This window comes from Apiospora marii, assembly GCF_038362585.1.
Source record: "Apiospora marii strain CBS 49790 chromosome Unknown utg000005l_segment0_segment0, whole genome shotgun sequence".
Taxonomy (NCBI): domain Eukaryota; kingdom Fungi; phylum Ascomycota; class Sordariomycetes; order Amphisphaeriales; family Apiosporaceae; genus Apiospora; species Apiospora marii.
Window position 1 is genome coordinate 92,867 of NW_027117377.1, and position 22,209 is coordinate 115,075.

General features: G+C 58.4%; 10 protein-coding genes across 10 annotated transcripts; 6 read left to right on the forward strand and 4 right to left on the reverse strand.

The window, feature by feature from the left end:
* Positions 1-1,289: 1,289 nt before the first annotated feature.
* Positions 1,290-3,029, forward strand: PG985_007911 (uncharacterized protein; the record flags this gene model as incomplete). The annotated part of the gene is made up of 4 exons (XM_066827679.1): positions 1,290-1,478; positions 1,935-2,043; positions 2,087-2,462; positions 2,561-3,029. The coding sequence occupies 4 exons, from the start codon at positions 1,290-1,292 to the stop codon at positions 3,027-3,029; spliced, it is 1,143 nt and encodes a 380-aa protein (XP_066682591.1).
* Positions 3,030-3,584: 555 nt separating this feature from the next.
* On the reverse strand, positions 3,585-5,220 carry PG985_007912 (Major facilitator superfamily domain-containing protein 1; the record flags this gene model as incomplete). The annotated part of the gene is made up of 2 exons (XM_066827680.1): positions 3,585-4,141; positions 4,200-5,220. The coding sequence occupies 2 exons, from the start codon at positions 5,218-5,220 to the stop codon at positions 3,585-3,587; spliced, it is 1,578 nt and encodes a 525-aa protein (XP_066682592.1).
* Positions 5,221-6,741: 1,521 nt separating this feature from the next.
* PG985_007913 (zinc finger protein-domain-containing protein) lies at positions 6,742-7,817 on the forward strand (the record flags this gene model as incomplete). The annotated part of the gene is made up of 2 exons (XM_066827681.1): positions 6,742-7,002; positions 7,035-7,817. 2 exons carry the CDS (start codon positions 6,742-6,744, stop codon positions 7,815-7,817), a joined length of 1,044 nt encoding a protein of 347 aa, XP_066682593.1.
* A 773-nt stretch (positions 7,818-8,590) lies between these two features.
* PG985_007914 (uncharacterized protein) lies at positions 8,591-10,776 on the forward strand (the record flags this gene model as incomplete). Its single annotated transcript, XM_066827682.1, has 6 exons — positions 8,591-8,719; positions 8,779-8,891; positions 8,939-9,042; positions 9,099-9,510; positions 9,568-9,622; positions 9,766-10,776. 6 exons carry the CDS (start codon positions 8,591-8,593, stop codon positions 10,774-10,776), a joined length of 1,824 nt encoding a protein of 607 aa, XP_066682594.1.
* A 974-nt stretch (positions 10,777-11,750) lies between these two features.
* On the forward strand, positions 11,751-14,009 carry PG985_007915 (Tryptophan synthase; the record flags this gene model as incomplete). Its single annotated transcript, XM_066827683.1, has 3 exons — positions 11,751-11,801; positions 11,854-11,941; positions 11,995-14,009. The coding sequence occupies 3 exons, from the start codon at positions 11,751-11,753 to the stop codon at positions 14,007-14,009; spliced, it is 2,154 nt and encodes a 717-aa protein (XP_066682595.1).
* A 312-nt stretch (positions 14,010-14,321) lies between these two features.
* On the reverse strand, positions 14,322-15,038 carry PG985_007916 (mitochondrial 54S ribosomal protein bL28m; the record flags this gene model as incomplete). The annotated part of the gene is made up of 1 exon (XM_066827684.1): positions 14,322-15,038. One exon carries the CDS (start codon positions 15,036-15,038, stop codon positions 14,322-14,324), a length of 717 nt encoding a protein of 238 aa, XP_066682596.1.
* Positions 15,039-15,479: 441 nt separating this feature from the next.
* Positions 15,480-16,681, forward strand: PG985_007917 (uncharacterized protein; the record flags this gene model as incomplete). Its single annotated transcript, XM_066827685.1, has 3 exons — positions 15,480-15,623; positions 15,696-15,857; positions 15,983-16,681. The coding sequence occupies 3 exons, from the start codon at positions 15,480-15,482 to the stop codon at positions 16,679-16,681; spliced, it is 1,005 nt and encodes a 334-aa protein (XP_066682597.1).
* A 460-nt stretch (positions 16,682-17,141) lies between these two features.
* PG985_007918 (aminotransferase class I and II) lies at positions 17,142-18,686 on the reverse strand (the record flags this gene model as incomplete). The annotated part of the gene is made up of 3 exons (XM_066827686.1): positions 17,142-18,241; positions 18,292-18,489; positions 18,548-18,686. The coding sequence occupies 3 exons, from the start codon at positions 18,684-18,686 to the stop codon at positions 17,142-17,144; spliced, it is 1,437 nt and encodes a 478-aa protein (XP_066682598.1).
* An 823-nt stretch (positions 18,687-19,509) lies between these two features.
* On the forward strand, positions 19,510-20,072 carry PG985_007919 (uncharacterized protein; the record flags this gene model as incomplete). The annotated part of the gene is made up of 2 exons (XM_066827687.1): positions 19,510-19,544; positions 19,589-20,072. The coding sequence occupies 2 exons, from the start codon at positions 19,510-19,512 to the stop codon at positions 20,070-20,072; spliced, it is 519 nt and encodes a 172-aa protein (XP_066682599.1).
* Positions 20,073-21,373: 1,301 nt separating this feature from the next.
* On the reverse strand, positions 21,374-22,072 carry PG985_007920 (uncharacterized protein; the record flags this gene model as incomplete). Its single annotated transcript, XM_066827688.1, has 2 exons — positions 21,374-21,694; positions 21,809-22,072. 2 exons carry the CDS (start codon positions 22,070-22,072, stop codon positions 21,374-21,376), a joined length of 585 nt encoding a protein of 194 aa, XP_066682600.1.
* Positions 22,073-22,209: the final 137 nt, after the last annotated feature.

A 22,209-nucleotide genomic window follows, 5' to 3' on the forward strand; every position in this document is an offset into this window, starting at 1 on the left:
AGGTGCAGGGCTTGTTGCAAAAAGTTTGCAAGCTTAAATGAATTGAAAAGATGAAATTGTTGAGGAAGCAAGATGTGCTATGGTATTTTTTATATAGCTTGAAAAATGAATTGTGTAGGCACATAATAGGTGATAATAAGAAGGAATGTATCAATTGCAGCCCTTACAAACCCTTGACGTACAGCCGGTTCAGCATTGTTTTATAACTAGTGCTATTGTGGTGTGTGTTGGAGGTGAGGTGGTGGTACTGTGAAGCTTTTGGTGCTGCAAGCTGAATTATTTATGCCTGGGCCAGCTCAACCAGTGCCTTTCCACTTTGGGTACTTGATCACTATGTTTGATGGCGAGACACTCACCGGTGCATCTCAGTCAGGTATGCTTGCTAGCTGCCTAGTAATATGGCACTATTGTCCACTATCACTGGGCTGTTTTGGCTTCAGTGAGTCAATAGCTCACCAAATAGCTACCTCTAGCCGTTGGTTTCGATGCTCCCGGCGGGGTGTTTCCAGTAATAATAGCTGCTTAACGACTGGACGTATCCTGCGGACTCACCTGGCCGTCACCGGTCTGATGTACGCAGCTCAGAAATGGCATCTTAGCTGTACTCCTAATCGTTTCTGCTCAGTGCACTTTGCAGTCAGGCCCTGTTACGTGAAGTTTGCGCATATATTGTGGGCAGTTGGTGCCGGCCTATTGTTCCTTTCAGCCCCAAACCACTCTGGTGAATTGTACGTGAAGCGCAAGTAAAAAGAACAACTGGTAACTTTCCAGGCATCGATTGCTCTCTGGTAGTACAATTGCCGGTTGTTGGGCATGTTGGCACTGCAGGTTCTGTTTCGTGGAAACGTAGAAATAGGCCTCTTGTCCCCCCATCCTCCATCCCCGAAGCACCTCTCCCCCTCCATCCTCCCATTATCCTTCTTCCCCATGATCGCGCTTATGATCGCACTACAACTGCCCTTCTCCCTCCCTCGCCTGCTGGGTGCATAACAGCAACTCGAGCAGATCATCTCCAAGATTGACAATTATCTGCAGCATACGGGTAAGCAATCTCTCATTTCTCCCAACTGTTTACTCTGGTGTGTCATACGTCCTTCCTTCAACTTTATATACCATTCCCAAATATTCTTACATTTTTCTAACTTTATTAAGGTACGAAGTAATATTTTATTGCTGTTTGTCCTATTATCTACCTACTCGTCTTTATATTGATAAACGTATCAACCCCTTCTCTTTTTTCATCGCAGTCCCTCAGTTACTAACCACTCCTCATTTGATCAGCCGCCATCATGCCGACCGAACGGCAGACCGAGATGTTTTGGGGGCTATTCTATGGCGATAACGATACTCCCGGCCTTACTATGCCGGAATGGGCCGATTTACTTTTCTCGGCTGCATCGAATGCAGAAGGAATCGATCTGGCACAGGGCATGATCGATCTACGCCTTATAGACCATGATGAGTTGTACCCATGGGACGTAAGTAGTGATCTCAGCCATCTAGCTCGCAGAAGAGCGCAGCTAACCATAATGATATGCAGGACCACAATTGAGGGGAGTCCAACAGCCCCTCCCCCTCACCGTCGACCGCCAGCGACGCCCGGAGCCATCGTTCCGAGACCATGGTATCTGGCAACGGTGGGGGCAACGGTGGTGGTGGAGGAGGCAGCCAGTCGTCAGGCGCCAGCAGCAGTAGAAGAAGCTCCTCGTCGTCCAGCGGCAGCCACAATATACGAAGGACAACGTTGATGTGGCGAGCGGCCTTCGCAACCACACCCTGCCACTGCGCGCCGTGGTATCAAACTATCTTTGGCCTTGTTCGATCCAGTCTTCATTATCAGTCAAGCCGCCTTGGCCATCTCCACGGGGAGGGGGGATGGGAGCCAGCATGAAAAGTGGAAGCTTGTCAGAGGGATGGGCGAGGCTCTCAAGTAGCTCGTCGACGAGTATGGCTTCGGAATCCTCGCCATCTTCCCTTTCTATGAGATGCATGGCGCCATAGGGGGTGGCGACTTCGCCCGATGCTTCAACAAGAAGATTACCTGTTCCATTCGGGACATTATCTCCATGCCAACCCTTCTTCACAGTAATGGGCAGGAATGTCGGCGAACATTTGGTGAAGATGTTCACCAGCGACGACATGACGCAGCAGCAGAAGGACGAGCATATTGCCAACATGCGCGTGGTCTTGCAGACTCAGGCTCAGAAGTTCCTCGCCCTGGTAGCGCGAGGAACTACGCATCCCCCGCCCCACCCTGGCAGAGATCAAGGATGTTACTTCCAACAGCTTCCTCGCCCATCGCCTTTATCTACCTCTTGGGTTCCTCGCCCCCTTCAGCGGCGGCGGCGAACAGCGTGTCGAGTTCCCCTGTCATATCATGGACTACCTAGTAAAGATCTCAAGGCGGGCAAGCACCTCAAAGTCTTCTTCGCGACGAAACCGAACGAGCGCCCTAACTTGAAGTATTTTTTAACTGGGTTTCGCAAAAAAAGAAATAGAACCCTTTTCAAACTTCGTTTCACCTTTAAAACGAACGACGTAAAATAATCACACTTCCGAGGACGATGATATACAACTACTTCCTCCTGCCATTCCCGCTAAGCGACGACAAACTGCCGTCACTACAGCAGTCGGTCTGGGTCCTGACGTCAATCCGTCGTAACCAAAACCCCCTCCGGTACGATGTCGCCATATTCGACGCCGTCCACAGAACCGGCACTCGTGCTCGACGGGCAGCATACAAAGCCGAGCGCCGTCGACAAGTGGAAGAACGATTTCAGCAATGGTTCGGCGATGAGAACGTCGAGTTCACTGAACCCGAGTATGTCCATACTAAAGTGGTTGAATGTGACCTCGGAGTGGAAGTGATCAACTTGGGATGGTTTCTTCTCTTGGATCCCGAATGGGGCTACAACCCCCGCAACTACGCCCAGACCCTTGGCCGCGTGTCCCACACGATGTTGCGGGCACACATCATGAAGACACTTCAGGCCCATTTCGCTTCCCACTACTTCACCCGTCGGGCTTAGTAAAGGATCTTGCGGCACCTGGCAAATTGATGAGGTTTCTGGTTCTGGTCTGAGCAATGTGTTATTTGGCGACATGGGAATCGCCTGGCATTTCTGATAGAGGTTGGGGCCCTGGTTCTGGGCATTGGTAATAAATTGCTTCTTTCTTTGCGAACTCGCGTACTTTTCTTGAGATGTGAACACAATGCTTCGTCACTTGGTTTCTCGCTGTGAAAGGACTGCTCCTACTTCCCCGGGAGAGCAGACTATGCACATCTTCGCCTGCCACGGGATAGGATGCTGCTAATGAGAAGCAGCGGCAGAACGGCGGGAAACACCACAGAAGAAAATGCGAAGATGCTGAACTTTGGTAGGTGGCGAGTCTCGGAGCTCATTGCTTCGCCAAGATGACGATAGAACCAATCGGCGGATCTTTGAGCCCTTCTCGTTGCTTTCACTAACCATGCCCTGTACCAGCCGTTCCTACGGTGGAATATTACTAATTGTTCCATTCAAGTGCTATAAACATGGGCGAGTAGCCTGGTTATTCCGGTGTCTATTTGATGTCACTTCTGCCTAGATCTTCTTCGCCCCCGTGACGGCACCCCAGATGTACGCGGTCCAGCCTCCCAGCAACAGACCGATCAGCAAGCCGAAGCAAGCCCGGGAGACGAGTCGATTCCTAGCGGCGTTGGCCCCGTAAAACGCTTGCTTCATCTCCAGCAGCCGCTCGGTCCGTCCGTTGCGCTGCTTCCGGCTCCACTGCAGCGAGCCCATGTCGACGGAGAAGTACGCCAGGAGCACCAGCATGATGGAGACGAAGAGGGAGCAGCCCGCAAGCGCCAAGTAGAGAATGACGACCTTGTCGTAGGAGTTGTGGTCGGCGTCCTGGATGCGGCCAGCCAGGATGCGCACGATGATGTTGATACTGTTGTTCATCATGATCTTCAGCGAGTAGGCGCTGCCGAAGTCGGTCTGGTGGAACAGCGAGGTCCGCATGCTGTCGATGATGACGGTGGGGCTGTACGACGAGACGATGGCGTAGATGCCGAAGCCCGCCGCCGTGCCCTGGACCGCGCCGGCCCACTGCACGAGAGCCATGGCTATGAACGAGCCCACGCCGCCGATGACCACTAAGAAGAAGATTCGTAAGCATGATGCATTTGCTGTTTCAAGAGGGGGTTCACCTACTCAACGTAACGCGCTGTCCGAAAAAGTCGATGAGAACGGCGACGACGGGGACGATGAAGAAGCCGGCGTACTGCAGCAGGGCCGAGTACCAGCCCGCGGTGACGGCGCTGACCTTGAAGCGCTGCTCGGCCATCTCGGTGGCGTTCTGTTTGAAGACGACGGCGGTGCTGGTGGTGAAGAGCGAGTACGCCATGATGGCCCAGAAGGACCAGGGCAGCCGCAGCACCTTGCCGGCCTCGAGCTTCTTGGCCTTCTGTTTCAGCTTCTCGCCCGTCGCCGGGTCGACGACGTTGCCGAACTGGCCGGCCGAGCGGCGCACGAACCACAGGTAGGCGGCGCAGACGACGTTGGTGAAGAGGTTGATGAAGACGGCGATCCAGTAGACCCAGGCGAAGTCGCCGGTGCGGACGGCGATGACGTTGGCCGAGCCCGTGCCGGCGAGGGCGCCCATCTTCTGGATCATGAGCTCGAGCCCCAGCGTCGACGCGAAGCCGCTGCTGGGCGCGAACCACGACGAGAAGACCTGGTACTGCGCGATCTGGGTCGAGATGTCGCCGAGGGCCAGCACGACGCGCCCGCCGATCATGAAGGGGAAGGAGCGCGCCTGGGCCGCGCCCGCCACGAGGACGGACCCCAGCGAGTAGACGAGGTTGCCCCAGAAGAGGGCGCCGGCGCCGCCGGTGCGGTCCGTCAGCAGCCCCGTGGCCAGGATCAGCAGCGTCGTCATGAAGTCCTCGCTGGCCTCGAGCAGGGCGTAGCGCTGGTTGTTGATGTGCAGCTCCCGCTTCAGCGTCGACTTCATGGCCCCCGTGATGCCGTTGCTCCAGCTGCCGCCGAACCGGATCAGGCTCACCAGCACAATGGCCGTCACCTTCCAGCTCCACGGCGGCGGGGGTTTCGCGTCCTCGGGGGAGGCGGTGGCGGCGGGATCGTCTCGGCCGGCTTCAGAGCCCGAGTCCACCGCGACGGACACGTCGGCAAATTTGCCATGCTTTTCGATATCAGTGCCGGGGCCAATCATGGTGCTTTTCGGTGGGCGAGGTGTGGTTCGGATAGATCAGCCGAAGAGTCCCTGGAAGAGTTGGGAGGGGACCTTGTTGCATACATATATACCTAGCTGGGCCGCCGGGGCTCGGGAAACCGCGGGCGCGTGGCCATGGGGGCACTCGGGCCATTAGCGGCGAAGTTTTTGATCTGATAAGATTGTCAACAGCTGATGATTGATTAGATACCCTGCGGGTGCTCCACCCTGGGCGGTGTCAAAACCTGAATGAGGCCTAGTCTTCTCCACTCGCGGCGACCTTCACGATGATTTCATTGTGGGTTTCCGGGCGCCAGGCTCTTGGTATTTGAACCGAGCTGAAAAGACGGGACTGGCCGGGTTTGGGACGCAAGGGTCCCTGGAAATCGTCCAGCTCTCGGATATCTGTCCTCTGGTGTTTGCGCTTTCTGCGCCAATACTTTGGGTAGGAAAAACTGGTCTGATCTCCGTCATGTCATCTTGAACCACTCGTCATGAGCGTCGCTTTTGCTTCCGCGTACGGCTTGGTCCAATGCCCCCGTCATGTGCCCATTAATGTAGCATGCTCCCAGCAGCTTAAACGGGTTGTCGTTCTCACTGTAATGCATGGCGTAGGGTGCGCCATCGCGATCTACCGAAAGCGAATGCTTCCTCTTAGGACAGTTATTTATCGACTTCTTTAGCTGATCGCGAAAAGTTTGCCTCTACCGCTACTACATCGTTCTAGGAGTTTAATGCAAGGTCTATTAAGAAGGTTTTTAACCATCCTAGAACAATTTTAATCTATACAATGTTCCCATTATCGACTACTGAACCCGGAAACTTTTGAAATGACTACATCATGTACAGTCGGATCGAGAAAGGCTTCTCAGCGGTCCCCAAATTTCCAACACGGTCGAAATCCCTCGTGTCTTCTGCTTTGAGAACGCAGACACCAATGCGTTCTGGGATGAACACCTCGAGCAACTTCCGAAAAGATTCGAATCTTCCCGGAAGCGCAGCGAGATTCTGTGTATCGAACGTGTGTTCCCCTTACTCACGCCAGTTCGGGAAACCCGGGGCCAGCTAGATGCTCAACGTGCATGCCTAGCTCGATGGGCTAGCTGAAGCAGGCGCGTAGAGTGTATGTCCAGCTTCCGAATCATCGTGTTCAGCTTGCATGTAGCGCTCTGATTGGACATAAGAGGGGGTTGCTTCGAGTAGACGGGGACGCTGTTGGGAAAAGAAGCCATCCGACACAGTAAAGCAAGATAAGATAGCATGACGGTAGTTTACGCTTAGGCTGTCTATGGCCATAGGTATCGTGAACTGTATCACACTGGCTAATCTGGTTTTGAAATTCACACCACCAAACTTTGGCTAAACGCAAATTGATGACTCTTTCTCCGGTTGGCTTGTATTTATGTCATAACATGACCCGCATGCATAAGCATATGTCTGTACATTCTATCACTCGACACAGAAGCAATACACCATATATACAAAACAACAATAACACGACATCCTCCGAAGCATTCAACAATGAACGATCAAAAGACCGAAGACCAAGCATTTAACCAAGAGAGTCTCTCCACCCAGCCCTACCGCCGTATCGGCCAGGGCTTCTGCGGCAGCGTCTGGAGCTGCCCGCAGTCTCCATCGGCATCCGGCGACTCGAACGCAACGACTGCAATAAAGCGCGAGGATGGCGGCCCGGGACGATCCCTCCGAAACGACTATGACATGCACCAGCTGATCCTGCGGTCCCTTGAGCAATGCCCGGAGGAGCTGCGCGTCTTCACCGTGCCCCAATGTCACGCCTTCATCCCCCAGAGCCACCCCGGATGGGACGACGGCCGCGTGTTGTCCCGGTTCCCCGCCGGATACACCCCTGCAACATCCTCATCTCGGAACGCATCCCGCCCATGCCGGAACCGATCCGCAACCTGCTCGTCGACAAGTTCTGCCCCAAGACGCCCGAGTCGCTGCCGGCGCAGATCCGCGCCGACGAGCAGAACCAAGACTGCCTTATCCGACCCTACCTCGGCCGCACCAAGCACGGCCGCGGAAGATCCCGGGTCTCTTTCTTCAGCCTGCGCAACTTCCCGCTCCATCTCGACCAGATGCCCGAGCTGGGCCTGTCGCCTCTCGTCCGGGACTACGCCGCAGCCATGGCGAAAGCCCTGGCGTTCCTGCACTGGTGCGCCGGGATCGACGCGAACGACGTCGAGTTCGTCCTGGCGCCGCCGCCACTTCCGCCGTCGAACGGAAATCAATCTACACACCATGATACTAGCCGTGCTTTCACATTTTCCTCGCCGGTCCTGGGGCCCCACTGCCTTTGGATCCTGGACTTCGACTGCTGCCGCGCCATGGGCCGGGACGAGGGCGGGGTCGAGCAGGCGGCGCGGGCGTTTCTTCGGAACGATCCGTTTTATCCGCGTCCGGGGCGGGACGGTGATGAGGAGAAGGAGCTCTGGCGGCACTTCCGGTTGACCTTCTTGGAAGCGAGCGAGAGTATCATTGTCAAGGGCGCCGGGAATTGTGTTCAGCTGCGAGATTTGCCGATAAAGTTGATGGACAGGATTGAGGAGCTTGTTGCTGCCAAGAGTGCTTAGTTCTGCATCGTTTCGGGGACTGCTGCGGTTCTAGGGGTGGTGGGAATCAGTGAACTCATCTTGTGTCATCGTTCGATCCTTTGGCTACTTGTGAACTTCCATTGGACGGCCGGCTACTGAGTCAGGGGCTTCTATGGAAAAGGATTGGGAATGTGCATAAGAAGCAATTGAGCAGCGTCTTGGAATTAGCCGAATAACGTTCGCAGTCTATACGTGTCCGCGAGGCGGACTGGGCTGAGAGCTAAGCACGCCAGCCAGTAATCAAGTTGTATTTGCCTGATAGGAACGGGAAAGGGGCAGCCAAACCCCACCAGGCAAGGCGGGCACATCTGGTTGGGCCGAGGGGGCAGCCGAGGTCAAGTTTATAACAGCTAGGCTTCCTTGAATTTCGATACGAATTGTTACTTTGGCCTCTGGCCACGCGTTTTGTGGTAGCCACGCTCGATTGTTGTCAATGGTTTCGCGTCGAAACGGAGATTCGCCTGACAGCGTTGCCCCGGAAGAATTTCCGATGCGGTGAACTTCTTCTGGATTTACAGTACTTACATCCGACCGAATGCCAATCACTGTTGATGAACCCTGCGCCGGGCATCCACTTCCTCGCTTCCGCTGCGGGCGTCGTGCAGACCCCGCGCTATGCCGCAAGAGGCAGCTTGGTTCGGAGTTCGATTTCGGAGTAACGCGACCCAGCCCTTGCCGCGCCACTTTGAATTGATAAAAGCCGAAATATCATCTTTGCTGCACTGTCCGCCATCAATTCCGCACACAGAACCATGAAGGTGCAGCGACTCGTTCTCGGCGGCCTTTTGGGTTTCGCCTGCGCCCAGTTTCCCCCCAAGCGGGAGGGCGTCAAGTGGCTGAAGTCCAAGTTCCACGAAAACGTGACGATTTCATACAAAGAGGTACGAGTAATGCGGCCTCCCTCCTCAAAGAATCTCCTATTGACTGAGGACCCCCACAGCCTGGAATATGCGAGACTACGCCCGGTGTCAAGTCTTACTCCGGTTACGTTCACCTGCCGCCCGGCCTGCTTGACGATGGGAGCGGCGAGGCGCAAAACTACCCCATCAACACGTGAGCCCGCCGGAGCGCTTTTTTATATCTCGTACTCACGGCATTAGGTTCTTCTGGTTCTTTGAGGCGCGCAATGATCCGGCCAATTCGCCACTGGCCATCTGGCTGAACGGCGGCCCCGGCGGTTCATCAATGATGGGACTTCTCGAAGGTAACAATCCTGAGCCAATTGAGAAGCATAATCGCCCGCAGCTAACTTCGCCGCAGAGAACGGGCCTTGTCGAGTGGCCAACGACACCCAGACGACTTACCTGAACCCCTGGAGCTGGAACAACGAGGTCAACATGCTCTACCTGGACCAGCCGAACCAAGTGGGCTTCTCGTACGACGTCCCGACCAACGGCACCTGGGAGCTGGACGAGTACGACGGGGGCTTCCTGGTGGTGCCGGCCAACTTTACCGAAGACGGGCTGCCCGAGGCGAACCTGACCAGCCACTACGGCACCTTTGCCAGCCAGGACCGCGCCCAGACGGCCAACAGCACGGCCCACGCCGCCCATGCGCTGTGGCACTTTGCCCAGACCTGGTTCTTCGAGTTCCCGCACTACAGGCCCGCCAACGACCGCGTCAGTCTGTGGACGGAGAGCTACGGCGGGCACTACGGGCCGGGGATCATGAGGTAGTCTCTGCGCCCAATAGCGATATCACCGCGACACTGACATGATCTCTTGGACAGTTTCTTCCAGCAGCAGAACGAGAAGATTGCCAACGGGAGCTCGGATGAACAGGGGGCGCAGTACATCCACTTGGATACGCTTGGAATCATCAACGGCTTGCTGTGGTGGTTCAAGGAGAAACGAACATCGAGTTTGCGTACAACAACGTGAGATCGCATAACCCCTGGGATAGCAGTTGGCTAATAACGTGGCCTTAGACGTACGGGATCGAGGCATTCAACCAGAGCACCTACGACGAGCTCATGCACAATTGGACCAAGCCCGGCGGCTGCAAGCAACGGGTGTCGGCATGCCAATTCGCCCTCAAGGATCATGACGCCGGAGTTTTGAGCGAAACTGCAGCTGGGAAAAAGACGAACCTCACCGAGATCTGCGGCGGCGTCGAGGACGACTGCTGGGTCGCCACGATCCGGCGCTACTACGCCGAGGACCGGGGCTTCTACGACATCGCGCACCCGCTGCGCGACCCCTTCCCGCCGCCGCACCTGTACGGCTACCTGGCGTCGGCGCCCGTGCTGGCGGCGCTGGGCGCGCCCGTCAACTACTCGGAGCACTCGGCCGCCGTGAGCGGCGACTTTTCGGAAACCTACGACATGCTGCGCGGCGGTTTCCTCGACGCGGCCGGCGCGCTGCTCGACGCGGGCGTGAAGGTGCACTTGGTCTACGGCGACCGCGACTACGCCTGCAACTGGGTGGGCGGCGAGCGGGCGAGCCTCGCGGTGCCGTATGCGCGGGCGGGGGAGTTCGCGGCGGCGGGGTACGAGGCGTTTCTGGCTCCTCCTGTGCCTGACTCTGTGCCGGACAAGGGCAAGGACGACACGGACGAAGAAGGGGTCGTCGCGGGGATGACGCGGCAGGTGGGCAACTACAGCTTCACGCGCGTGTTCCAGGCGGGCCACGAGGTGCCGAGCTACCAGCCGGCGGCCGCCTACGCCGCCTTCACGCGCGCCATGTTCGACCGCGACATCCCGACGGGGTTACGGCGCGTCACGGGCGACTTGGCCACCGTGGGGCCCGCGGACACGTGGCACATTAAGAACGTGCCGCCGCCGTGGCCGGAGGCGAGGTGCTACATCCTCAAGCCGGCGACGTGCACGCCCGGGGTCTGGGATAAGGTGAAAAGGGGGAGGTGGTGGTGGAGGACTACTATGTTGTGGAAATCCTTGACGATGACGACAGCGACGACAACGAAGATGAGGGTGGGCTAGAGGAGGTTCCATTGGATGACGATGTGGAGGGTCGGGAAGTTTTCGGTGAGCTGAGGTGAGATCTGAGGATGAGTGAGATGATCTACTGCCGCCATGGCCTGCCGCCATGGCCAGCCGCCAATCATGTTTGGGGCATGCAAGAGTCGAGTAAATCCAAGCCCTGCCGCTGACGCCAAGCCGGCTTTTGACAGTTGACCTGGAAAAGAACTTAGCCGTGGTATGGAAGCAGTAGAGTCACAGATTGCGCATGGACATTTGCAATGGCAATACATCTTCAATTTCAGTAAATCTCGAGGTTCAATGAGGAGATGACTTCACCAATTATCCCTGACCAGGCCAAGGAACCTTAATTCCGGGATTTGGGCCCTTGCAGCGACCCTGGCTCGAGCTTAGCCGAGGGGTGTAAGCGCTTCGGTTCCGTACCTGGGAAAATGTCCACCGACATCGCCCAATTGTGAACTGCGTCAGAGGCGCAGAGTCATCAATTCTCACCGCATTGGGGCATGCAAATGCTAAACATCCAACAGTCTATCGGCAGTCAATTCAATTGAACCCCCTGGAAATGTGCAGCCGAATCTTAGGGGCAGGCTAAGTCTTTGCCAGGATCTTGGATGCGATGCTAATGCCACTTGCCATACTGATCGCCTGCTTCCGAATCGCGGGGCACAATGACTACGTCGAGCCTTCTCAAAAAATCAATCGGCCACCCCACTGTAATTATCGCCGCTGGGCCCCGCCTTCCCTCGCTCGCATACTCCTACCCATAAAGAAGGAAGCCAAGCGGCATCTTACCTGCCGCCATAATTCGTGACTCAACGACACTTGGTCATTCCTTTTGACAGCTCGGTATAAAGTCAACTCGAGTTCATATCCAAAAAGAGACGCAAGATACGTCTTCCCCAACACCAATTGCTGCTGTACCAAAGCAAGCCTCTATCCTACTTTCCACAACAGCCAGAGTCACCACCAACATCATGGCCGACCACCTCAAGCAGACGTTCCAGCGCTGCAAGGCCCAGAACCGGGTATGCTTTGGGATTCTTCATGCCATTGCCAACCCCAGCTAATCGTTGATAGGCCGCCCTGGTGACATATGTCACGGCCGGATATCCCACTCCCGAGGTCATGCCCGACGTCATGCTCGGTATGCAAAAGGGTGGCGCTGGTATGTTTCTGGATCTATGCTACCTAATCGTGCTGCCGTACTGACAAGCCCAGACATCATCGAGCTCGGAATCCCCTTCACCGACCCCATCGCCGACGGCCCCACGATCCAGACCTCCAACACAGTCGCCCTCAAGCACGGCGTCACCATCGCCTCCACCCTCCAGATGGTCCGCGACGCCCGGAAACAGGGCCTGACGACGCCCGTCCTGTTGATGGGCTACTACAACCCGCTGCTGGCGTACGGCGAGGAGAACCTGCTGAACGACTGCAAGTCGGCCGGCGTCAACGGCTTCATCATCTGCGACCTGCCCCCCGAGGAGGCCGTCTCTTTCCGCAAGTTCTGCAGCAGCGGCGGCCTCTCGTACGTGCCCCTCATCGCCCCCTCCACCACCGAGGCCCGCATGCGCATCCTCTGCTCCCTCGCCGACAGCTTCATCTACGTCGTCTCGCGCATGGGCGTGACGGGCGCCCTCGGCACCCTGAACGCCGGCCTGCCCCAGCTGCTCGAGCGCGTCAAGAAGTACAGTGGCAACAAGCCCGCCGCCGTCGGTTTTGGTGTGTCCACCCGCGAGCACTTCCAGAGCGTCGCCGCCATCGCCGACGGCGTCGTCATCGGCTCCCAGATCGTCACCACCCTCATGAAGGCCGACGAGGGCCAGGGCCCCAAGGCCGTCCAGGACTACTGCGCCTACGTCAGCGGCCGCACGAGCGACCCCCAGACGGAGCTGACGCGCGAGGTGGGCATGGTCGAGGCCATGTCGGGCGCCCAGGAACCCAGCGGCGACAACGTGACGGTCAGCGGCGTCATCACCGAGCACGCCGACAACGCCGACCTCATGGCCCAGCTCGAGGCCATGCACGGCAAGATCCCCGACCGCTTCGGCGAGTTCGGCGGCCAGTTCGTGCCCGAGTCCCTCATGACCTGCCTGGCCGAGCTCGAGGACGGCTTCAACAACATCAAGGACAGCCCCGAGTTCTGGGAGGAGTTCCGCTCCTACTACCCCTGGATCGGCCGCCCCGGCCACCTGCAGCTGGCCGAGCGCCTGACGGAGCACGCCGGCGGCGCCAACATCTGGCTGAAGCGCGAGGACCTCAACCACACGGGCTCCCACAAGATCAACAACGCCCTCGGCCAGATCCTGCTGGCGCGGCGGCTGGGCAAGAAGAAGATCATTGCCGAGACGGGCGCCGGCCAGCACGGCGTCGCCACCGCCACCGTCTGCGCCAAGTTCGGCATGGAGTGCACCGTCTACATGGGTGCTGAGGATGTTCGCCGCCAGGCCCTCAACGTCTTCCGCATGCGCCTGCTGGGTGCTAAGGTCATCGCCGTCGAGGCCGGCTGCAAGACGCTGCGCGACGCCGTCAACGAGGCGCTGCGGTCCTGGGTCGTCAACCTCGACGACACGCACTACATCATCGGCTCCGCCATCGGCCCCCACCCCTTCCCGACCATCGTGCGCACCTTCCAGTCCGTCATCGGCGACGAGACCAAGAAGCAGCTGCAGGAGAAGCGCGGCAAGCTGCCCGACGCCGTCGTCGCCTGCGTCGGCGGCGGCTCCAACGCCGCCGGCATGTTCTACCCCTTCAGCAAGGACCCCAGCGTCAAGCTGCTCGGCGTCGAGGCCGGCGGCGACGGCATCGACACGCCCCGCCACTCGGCCACGCTGTCGGCCGGCAGCAAGGGCGTCCTGCACGGCGTCCGCACCTACGTGCTCCAGAACAGCGCCGGCCAGATCCAGGACACGCACTCGGTCTCGGCGGGCCTGGACTACCCCGGCGTCGGCCCCGAGCTGTCGTCGTGGAAGGACTCGGACCGCGCCCAGTACGTGGTGGCGACGGACTCGCAGGCGTTCGAGGCGTTCCGGCTCATCAGCCAGCTCGAGGGTATTATTCCCGCGCTCGAGAGCGCGCACGGCGTCTGGGGCGCGCTGGAGCTGGCCAAGACGATGCCCAAGGATTCCGATCTGGTGATTTGCCTGAGCGGCCGCGGCGACAAGGACGTGCAGAGCGTGGCGGACGAGCTGCCGACCATCGGGCCCAAGATCGGCTGGGATCTGCGGTTCTAGATGAGTCCGGACCTGGGCTATCTGGAGAGCGATGCGCAGTGGTTTGAAAAGGGGGCATAGAAGCACGTAGAAGCAAAGCACGTAAAAGTGTAGATGAAAGCATTGTCAATAGCACTTGGGAGTTTCAGGCTTGCACGATTCTCGGGAGGCATCGTGTCGGATGCCGGTTTGTACAAGAGTAAAAATATAGTAGTAGTACAATTGCCTCGACTTGATTGCCTTGACTTGACATCCGTCTTTTTGTCTAGTGTTCGCTCTCTACATGCATCTCTGCCGTGTGGTTTGAGAAGTTATATACCAAGTATAAACAGCCTATGCCGTCTTTGCCGGCTCCTCCTTGCCATTGAGGACCACCTCGCCGCCGTCGGTCTCCTCGCCAATCACAAACTCCTCCTCCTGCGCCAGCATGCGGTCCATCTCGCCCATGAGCTCCGCGCTCGGGGCCTCGCCGCCCAACTCGGCCACCAGCAGGTCGTGCGCCTTGGGGGGCAGGCCCAGCGCCTCGCGCTCGCGGGCCCAGCGCTCCTGGACGGGGGCCGACTGCATGACCTTCCAGCGCAGCCGCCAGCCCGCGGGTCCCAGCTCCTTGAGGCGGCGGGCCTTGGCGCCGAGCAGGTAGTTGTCGATGCCGCCGAGCTTGTCGACGGTCCTCAGGACGCCTGTCGTCAGGCGGGTGCGGACGAACATGTGCAGCGAGGGGGACCAGAGGCGCTTGGTGTGGCGGTTGGGCTTCCAGTGGGTGGCGGCCTTGATGTGCCATTTGGCGCTGACGGTGTTGCCGAAGCGGATCTTGGACGTGCCGTACAGGCCGGCGTTGCGCTGCTTGTAGGTGCGGAAGGGGCCGTAGGGGTAGTCGGGGATCTGCTCCTTGGGCACGGTCAGGTGCGTCGGGGTCTGGCGCTGGGCCGGGGGCGTGGTGGTGAAGGTGCGTCGGGAGGATGCGACGACGGCTGTGGCGGCGACTGTGGAGGGTTTGGATGAGGCTGCGGCGAACAGGCATCGCGACGTTATGGGGCGTAGGGACGCCATGGTTGCGGCGGTTTGTTGGAGTGTGTCAATTGGCACGGCGTCGCTGTCTTGTTATCGCGAGGGTCGATCGAGTGTTGGTCGGTCGGGGGGTCTGGCTGCGGCGACGACACACAAGCAACGACTCGATTCGGAATCAATTGCAAGCTCCCCAAAATCTTCAGAGGGATCAATTGGATTGGAATCAAGGACGGCCCGTCAAGCTTTAGGTGGGTCCAGTTCACTTCTACTGAAAGTCCCCCGCCAACCCGCTAAGCTGGAGGGTCTGGGGCCAATCACAATCACCTGACCTGGCGACTCGTTCGTGCCTGGGCTTCAACAATTCATTAACCTACTTCACCGACAAAGAAAGGAAGGGAAATCGAATTGAGAAGCAGATTGAATTTGGCTCTTGATTGAGCTGGATATTGGTCGTCGGAAAAATCCCAGTCAGCGATTTTCGCCATGTTGCCGCCGGTGGACGAGTCGGTCCTGACTGACAACCCGGAGTTCGAGAAACTGTACAAGTCGCTCTCTACCGACATCCTCCATCCCGACGGGTCCACCAAGAAGGACGCCGCCGCCGAGGAGCGCGATGCCGTTCGGCAGGTGAGTAAATGGAACCAGTGGCTTTTTGCCTCTTTGCCTCTTGATGTTGGCATGCACTAACAACTATCACAGGAACTGAAGGAGTACCGCCTGCGGGCAACGCGGCAGCATCTGCTCAAGCAGGCCATCGCCACCGCGACTCCCGAGTCGGCCGCCTCGCAGCCAGTCGCACCCAAGCAGATCCCGCAGCACCAGCGGACGCGGTCGCACCTCACCCGGGCCTCTTCCAATCCGGTTGCCACGGGCGAAGGAGAAGCCGGATCCTCATCTCAGAAGCAACTCCCCCCCTGAGCTGGTCGACCTCCTGCTGCTCCCTACCAGATTTCCTCGAGAAAGCCCCCCGGCAACTTCTCCCGCAGCAGACCCTGCGCCTCCTCCTCAGCACGCCCCCCTTCTCCGACTTCCCCCAGCACCTCGGCCCCCTAACCGCCCTGCTCTCGACCCACCTGACCGCCCAGTCCGTCAGCCTGACCCGGGTCCTGCACCCCACCACCAACGCCTCCTTCCTGCACCGGCACACCGTCAACCTCCCCGTCAGCACCGCCCACCTGACGCAGCAGCTCGCCACCGCCCGCCGCGACCTGACCGACGCCCGCCTCCGCACCACCACCGCCCTCCTCGAGCACCTGGACCAGCACGCCCGCGCCCTCGCGATCCTCGTCCGCGCCCTCGAGGCCAAGCACGGCCCCGCCGCCCACTCCACCGCCCTCCGCAGCCAGCGGTCCTGCCTCGAGGCCGCCCTCTGGGCCGCCAGCCTCCGTCTCCTGCTCGTCGAAACGAAAGGGCGCGTCTACCCCCGCGGCGCCGGCGGCGCCCTCCGGAACTACCGCCGTCACCTCCGCGACGCCCAGATGCGGCTCGAGGACGCCTCGCGGGTGCGAGAGCGCGAGCTGGAGGACTACGGCGTTCGGCCTGGTAACGAAGAAGAAGGTAGTGACGACGAGAACGAAATGTCGGTCAAGGAACGAAGGATGCGGGAGATGGCGCGGATCTGGCACGAGATGGAAAGGAGGCTCGTGGAAATCCAGGCAGACCTGGACAGATTGGGGCGGAGCTGAGTATTTCATGAGTGTACCTGATTTGATTTGCACGAAGAGCGAGCCTTGATACCTTGTACTTATAATTTGCTCATAGCAGAAGGCAATGCCTCGCAATACGAACCACATGATAGAAAGTCACAAGCACAGCCAATTTTGGGAAAGAGATCTTGATTATTGGTACATCGAGGATGATCGCAAGGAGGCCGATTTCTATCTAACCGTCTAGCATGATGAATGGTTCCTGATCCAATGCAGCAGATCCGAATCTAGTAGCATTTCCAGTCTCGTCTCTTTTCCTTGTCTCTTCCCAAACCCGAAACCGAGTATACAGGTACAAAAGATCGCCGTTTCTGTGATGTCGGGGGTATCGTCACACATGATCGGTCGATCGAAAAGAAAACGCCGCCCCTTTTTAAAAGTGACTTCATATATGACATCTCTCATTGGCAAAGGTTCTGATTTCTTGGCAGATCAGCGCTTAACCCTTGACCTTGTAGATGGCCTCGGCGAGACGGCCGACGTTGCCAGTAGTGATACCGGCGACGCTGATGCGGCCGTCCTTGGTGGCGTAGACGCTGTGCTCCTTGGCGAGGGCGTCCATCTGCTCGGGGGTGAGGCCGGTGTAGGCGAACATGCCGATCTGGCTGGTGATGTGGCTCCAGTCGTGCTTGCTACCGAGCTTCTCGAGGTTGTCCTTGAGCAGGGCGCGCATGGTGATGATGCGGTCGGCCATCTCCTTGACCTCGGCCAGCCACTGGTTGTAGAGGGCGGGGTCGTTGAGGATCTCGGCGGCGATGCGGGCGCCGTGGATCGGGGGGTTCGAGTACAGGGGGCGCACGAGGATCTTGACCTGCGAGTCGATGCGCTTCTTCTCCTCGGCGTTCTCAGCAACAATGGAGAAGGCACCGACACGCTCGCCGTACAGGCCCATGTTCTTGGCGAAGGACTGGGCCAGGCAGATGTTGTGGCCCTCGGCGACGAAGTGGCGGACGGCGAAGGCGTCCTTGTTGGTGTCGCCCGATGCAAAGCCCTGGTAGGCCATGTCGAAGAAGGCGTAGTGGCCGGCGGCCTTGACGGCGGCGCTGATCTCCTTCCACTGCTCGGCGGTGGGGTCGACGCCGGTGGGGTTGTGGGCGCAGGCGTGGAAGAGGAAGATGCTGCCCTTGGGGGCGGCCTTGATGTCGGCGACCATGCCCTCAAAGTCGAGGCCGATGGTGTCCTTGTTGTAGTAGCGGTACTTCTCGACCTCGAGGCCGGCGTCCTTGAAGACGGCGCCGTGGTTGGCCCACGACGGGTTGGGGATGTAGATCTTCTTGGCACCGGGGTAGAAGCGCTCGAGGAAGGCGGCGCCGATGCGCAGGGCGCCCGTGCCCGAGATGGTCTGGGTGATGACGAGGCGGTCGAGGGCGGACGAGTCCTTACCGTAGGCGAGCGTGGCGGCCGACTTGGTGAACTCGGGCACGCCCGTGATGCCGGCGTACTCCTTGTTCAGGTTGTTGGACACGATCTTCTGCTCGGCGGCGCGGACGGAGGGGAGGACGTAGGGCTTGCCCTGGTCATCGCGGTAGGCACCGACACCTGGCCATGTCAGTCTCGAGATGTAAACAGCAGGGGAGGGGATGGCTTACCCAGGTTGATCTTCTCCTTGAAGGAGTCGGCCTTGAAAGCCTCGGTGATACCTGTTGTAGCTGTTAGCTTGTGTGGAGAAGGCGAGCTTGCCTGAGCAGGTTGTCTTACCCAAGATGGCCTTTGGGGCGCAGGAAAGTTCAGGTTAGCCATGGTCGGGAAGTGTTTGGTAAGTTGCAATTGAGTTGGAAGCTTACATCCTACAAGCAAATCATGTCAGCGCAACTCAGCACAAGTATATCAAACCCAGCGAATGACGACTCACGGGAGGGCCCTGGGGCACATTGGCCCAGGTCGAGGCGGCGCGGGCGGCCTGGAAGCGGAAGGCAGTGGCAGAGGCAGCGGCCCGGCGGGCAACGACGGCACCGCGGGTTGCGACGCGCAGAGTGGAGAGCATCGTGACGAGGGAGGAGCAGAGTCAATGTGGGATGATGGATGGACAGATGCAAGAAAAAGGATGCAGGTGTATTCTTATAATTTGTCGTGCAATCGTATGACTTGACCGACTAACGGGAGCGAAAGCGGGCTGGGTCAGGACTCAATGGGCCAGATCGGAAGCTCCAGAATAATTAATTCCTCACTTTCGCAGCTCCCATCGAACCATGACAGCACAATTGCCCGCAGGGATCTGCCTTGCAGGGAGCAGAGCTTCCTCTAGCCCGGTCGGGATAGCGTTGATCCGCGCCGTCTCCAGACTCGCGCACAGGTTCTCATTGGCGCGGGTGTTCTCGGGCCCACAGCTTAACCGATCTGCCCCCCAAGAAAAGGCTTGTACCCCGCGGCGTCAATGGCTTATCGCTTATCGCTGCCTGTGAAAGTGGCATTCGATGTTTGACGGCGTGCTACGACTTCACTCTCTGTTACCACCAATATTGGGATGGGTTGTACGGCAATAGTTTTCAATTGACTCTTCCACTTATCTACCTATGAAACTTTCTTGCTCCAGTGTGTTCGAGTTGTCGTTATCGGTTCTTTGAAGGTCGATTCTACTGGGAAGGCCGTCAAAGCATATCTGTTTCTGGGTATCCCTTTGACGACAATACGACTGCTCTAAGTGTACTTACCGTGAATGACCGGCCGGCCGATGTTTGATTTACTACTATGTCTTCTAGTATATCTTTTATGTCAGCAGCATCAACTGGTCCCTAGCAAGTTTGAGTTGAAGGCCGGAATACTCACCTTATTCCCGTCCTCACTTGCTCAAAAGGCGTTTCACCCACATGCTCTCGCCTTACTCCTCGTCGTCCGACTCATGGTCTTCGCCAAAAGGTAAATACTTGAACTTTTCCCGGGGCGCAGGGTAAGGCGAGTCCTCCACCTCCGCGACCAACTCGAGAAGGTCCCCCAGCTTCCGCACGAGCGCAACCACGGACTCCTCCAGCTCCTCGACAAAGGATATCCGCGCGTCGTCGCCGCCGGGCATCGCCACGGGATCCACCAGCTCGCGGACCGGCAGGCTGCGCCGCAGCTTCCCCACGCCCCCCAGCGCCTCGTGCGCGTGCCGGTCGCAGTCCAGGCACTGCTTGCGCAGCCGCCCCAGCGCCGCCGCGAACGGCGCGGGCGCCAGGTACGGCTGGCCGTGCGGGTAGAGGTCGCTGTGGGCGCGGCCCACCAGGAGGGCCGTCTGGGCGAAGGCGTCGAAGGCGTCGGCCAGGGCCCCGTAGAGCCGGTTCAGCTCGTACAGCGAGATGCGGAAGGTCGGGTCGTCCTCGCCCCGCTCGAGCAGCCGGTCCTGCTCCTCGATCATGCGCAGGAGGTGGCCCGCCTCGGTGTCGAGCATTAGCAGGTACCCGGTCCGCACGGGCAGGAGCGCGTTGCGGAAGGCCCAGTACTTCAGCCCGCGGTACAGGGCCGTGTGCGACAGCGACGTGAGGCCGTAGACCGCCCCGGCCGCCGTCATCAGGTGCGTTCGCAAGGGGCCGAAGAGGTGGCATTCGGCGCCCAGGCGGGCCAGGTTCGCCTCCGTCTCGGGCAGCTCTGGATGCTGCTCCGAGTAAGCCACGACCCATGCCATTTCGGCCATTTTGGTGCGCTGGTCTAGATCGTTACCTCCGGGTCGGCCGTGAGCCACAATCCAAGAATTTATCGTGCCGCCGGCCTCGTCCCCGGCGCAGCGCGAGCATGGCAGTCTGGACGCAACGCGCATCACCGGAGGCAAGGCGCGTTGCCTCTGTAGCCGTTTCCACAGCGCGTGGGGCTCCTCGCTCTCCTCATCGTGGCCGCAGTGGGTGGAGTGAAACTTCATGGACGTTTCTTCTTGGGCACGGTACGGAGGCGGAGGGGGCGACCCCGAAGCGTCACTCCCGTCCTCATCACGGTCCGTGGTACGGGGGCGGAGACTATGTGACAGCGGCATTGTGTGAGGAATCCAATCAGAGTCGACAATGTGTTCAACTTCTGCAGGCAAAGACCATGATGGGCAAGCCGATGAGGATTTTTCTGCTTTAAATATCATCCCGGGAGCTATGTTCAGCCAACACAAGCTCTTTCGATGACACCATGGCTTTGTTCATATTCGAAGCACGAGGTGTGCAATACAAAGGACCCCTCCATGCCAGCCTATATTTAGAAACGGAACAATAGTCTTGTTATTCCAGAAAGAACTTGGTTGGAGGCTGCGTAAACGTATTATTCGGCAGTAGATGGAGGCATTGAGGTTATTCCCCTTTCCTCGGCGAGACAGGTAGATGTAAATAACGAAACGAGAGCATGGAGACAACCAACAACCCACTGTCGCTGGCAATATCATGCGAGGCAAAGAGCCTTTTCACTATTACTGTCTGAATGCATACATCTTCTCTCCCGCCCTACATCTTCTTCCAACGCCCCTTCATCTTTTCCCGTACTTGAAATTCAACCCACGATAAACAAATCCGTGATACATTTCCTTTCTCGTTCCATCTTCCGAGCTGCGTTCGTCATCCTGCTGCGTCGTAGGCTCCGTGAGTATATGGCTAGTACTTGTCAGTTACATGGCTCCATATAGAATGCCTGATGCGGTATTCGGACTCACCCATGGCCGGAGGATTGTTAGACCGCCACCGCGTGCATGACATATCCTTCCTTGTCCGTAGCGATATGGGTCTAGGCGTGAGGAATGTGGGACTCAGTCTGAGTGACCTCGGCATGGCCCATACCCTTGATCTTGGGGTCGCGCTTGGCGTGAGGAATGGGAGACTCGATTTGAGTCTCCTCCGTCTGGGCCATAGGCGGCTCGTCACGCTTGGCGTGCGGAATGGGCGATTCGATCTGAGTGACGTCGGCGTTGACGATGGGCGGCTCTCCGCGCTTGCCGTTGGGGTTAGGGTTCCAGTAGCTCTGCTGGACATCGACCTCGACAGTACGCTTTCTGTTCCAGGGGTTGGGGTTGTAGTTGCTCTGCTGGACGTCGACCTCGACGGTTCGCTTGGCGTGGGGGATGGGGGATTCAATTTAAGTCTCCTCGGTCTGGGCCATGGGCGGCTCCTCACGCTTTCGGTTCCAGGGGTTGGGGTTGTAAGTGCTCTGCTGAACATCGACCTCGACAGTACGCTTGTTCCATGGGTTCGGGTTGTAGTTGCTCTGCTGGACGTCGACCTCGACGGTGGGCTTGGACAGGTCGGCCGGCGCCTCGGCCGGGGCGTCCTTCTTGCAGTGAAAGCCGCACCCGGGCCCGTGGATGACCTGAGTAGACTGCGAAGGGGACACCTTCGGGCGGTTCTGCCTTGGGTCTAGGTCGACAGGGAGAGCGGCAGCCGACGCAAAAGCGAGGACCTGGAGGGCGATGGCGGCGGTGAACTGCATTTTGAGGGTGAGGAAGGCTTGGTGGGTGGCTGAAAAGAGTGAGCTGTGGTAGGGACTGAGAAGGATGTTGTGGTGAGTGAGTGCGAGTGTGGGTATTACATTTGGCTTGGGGATGCCTCTTATATAGACCTGAGCAG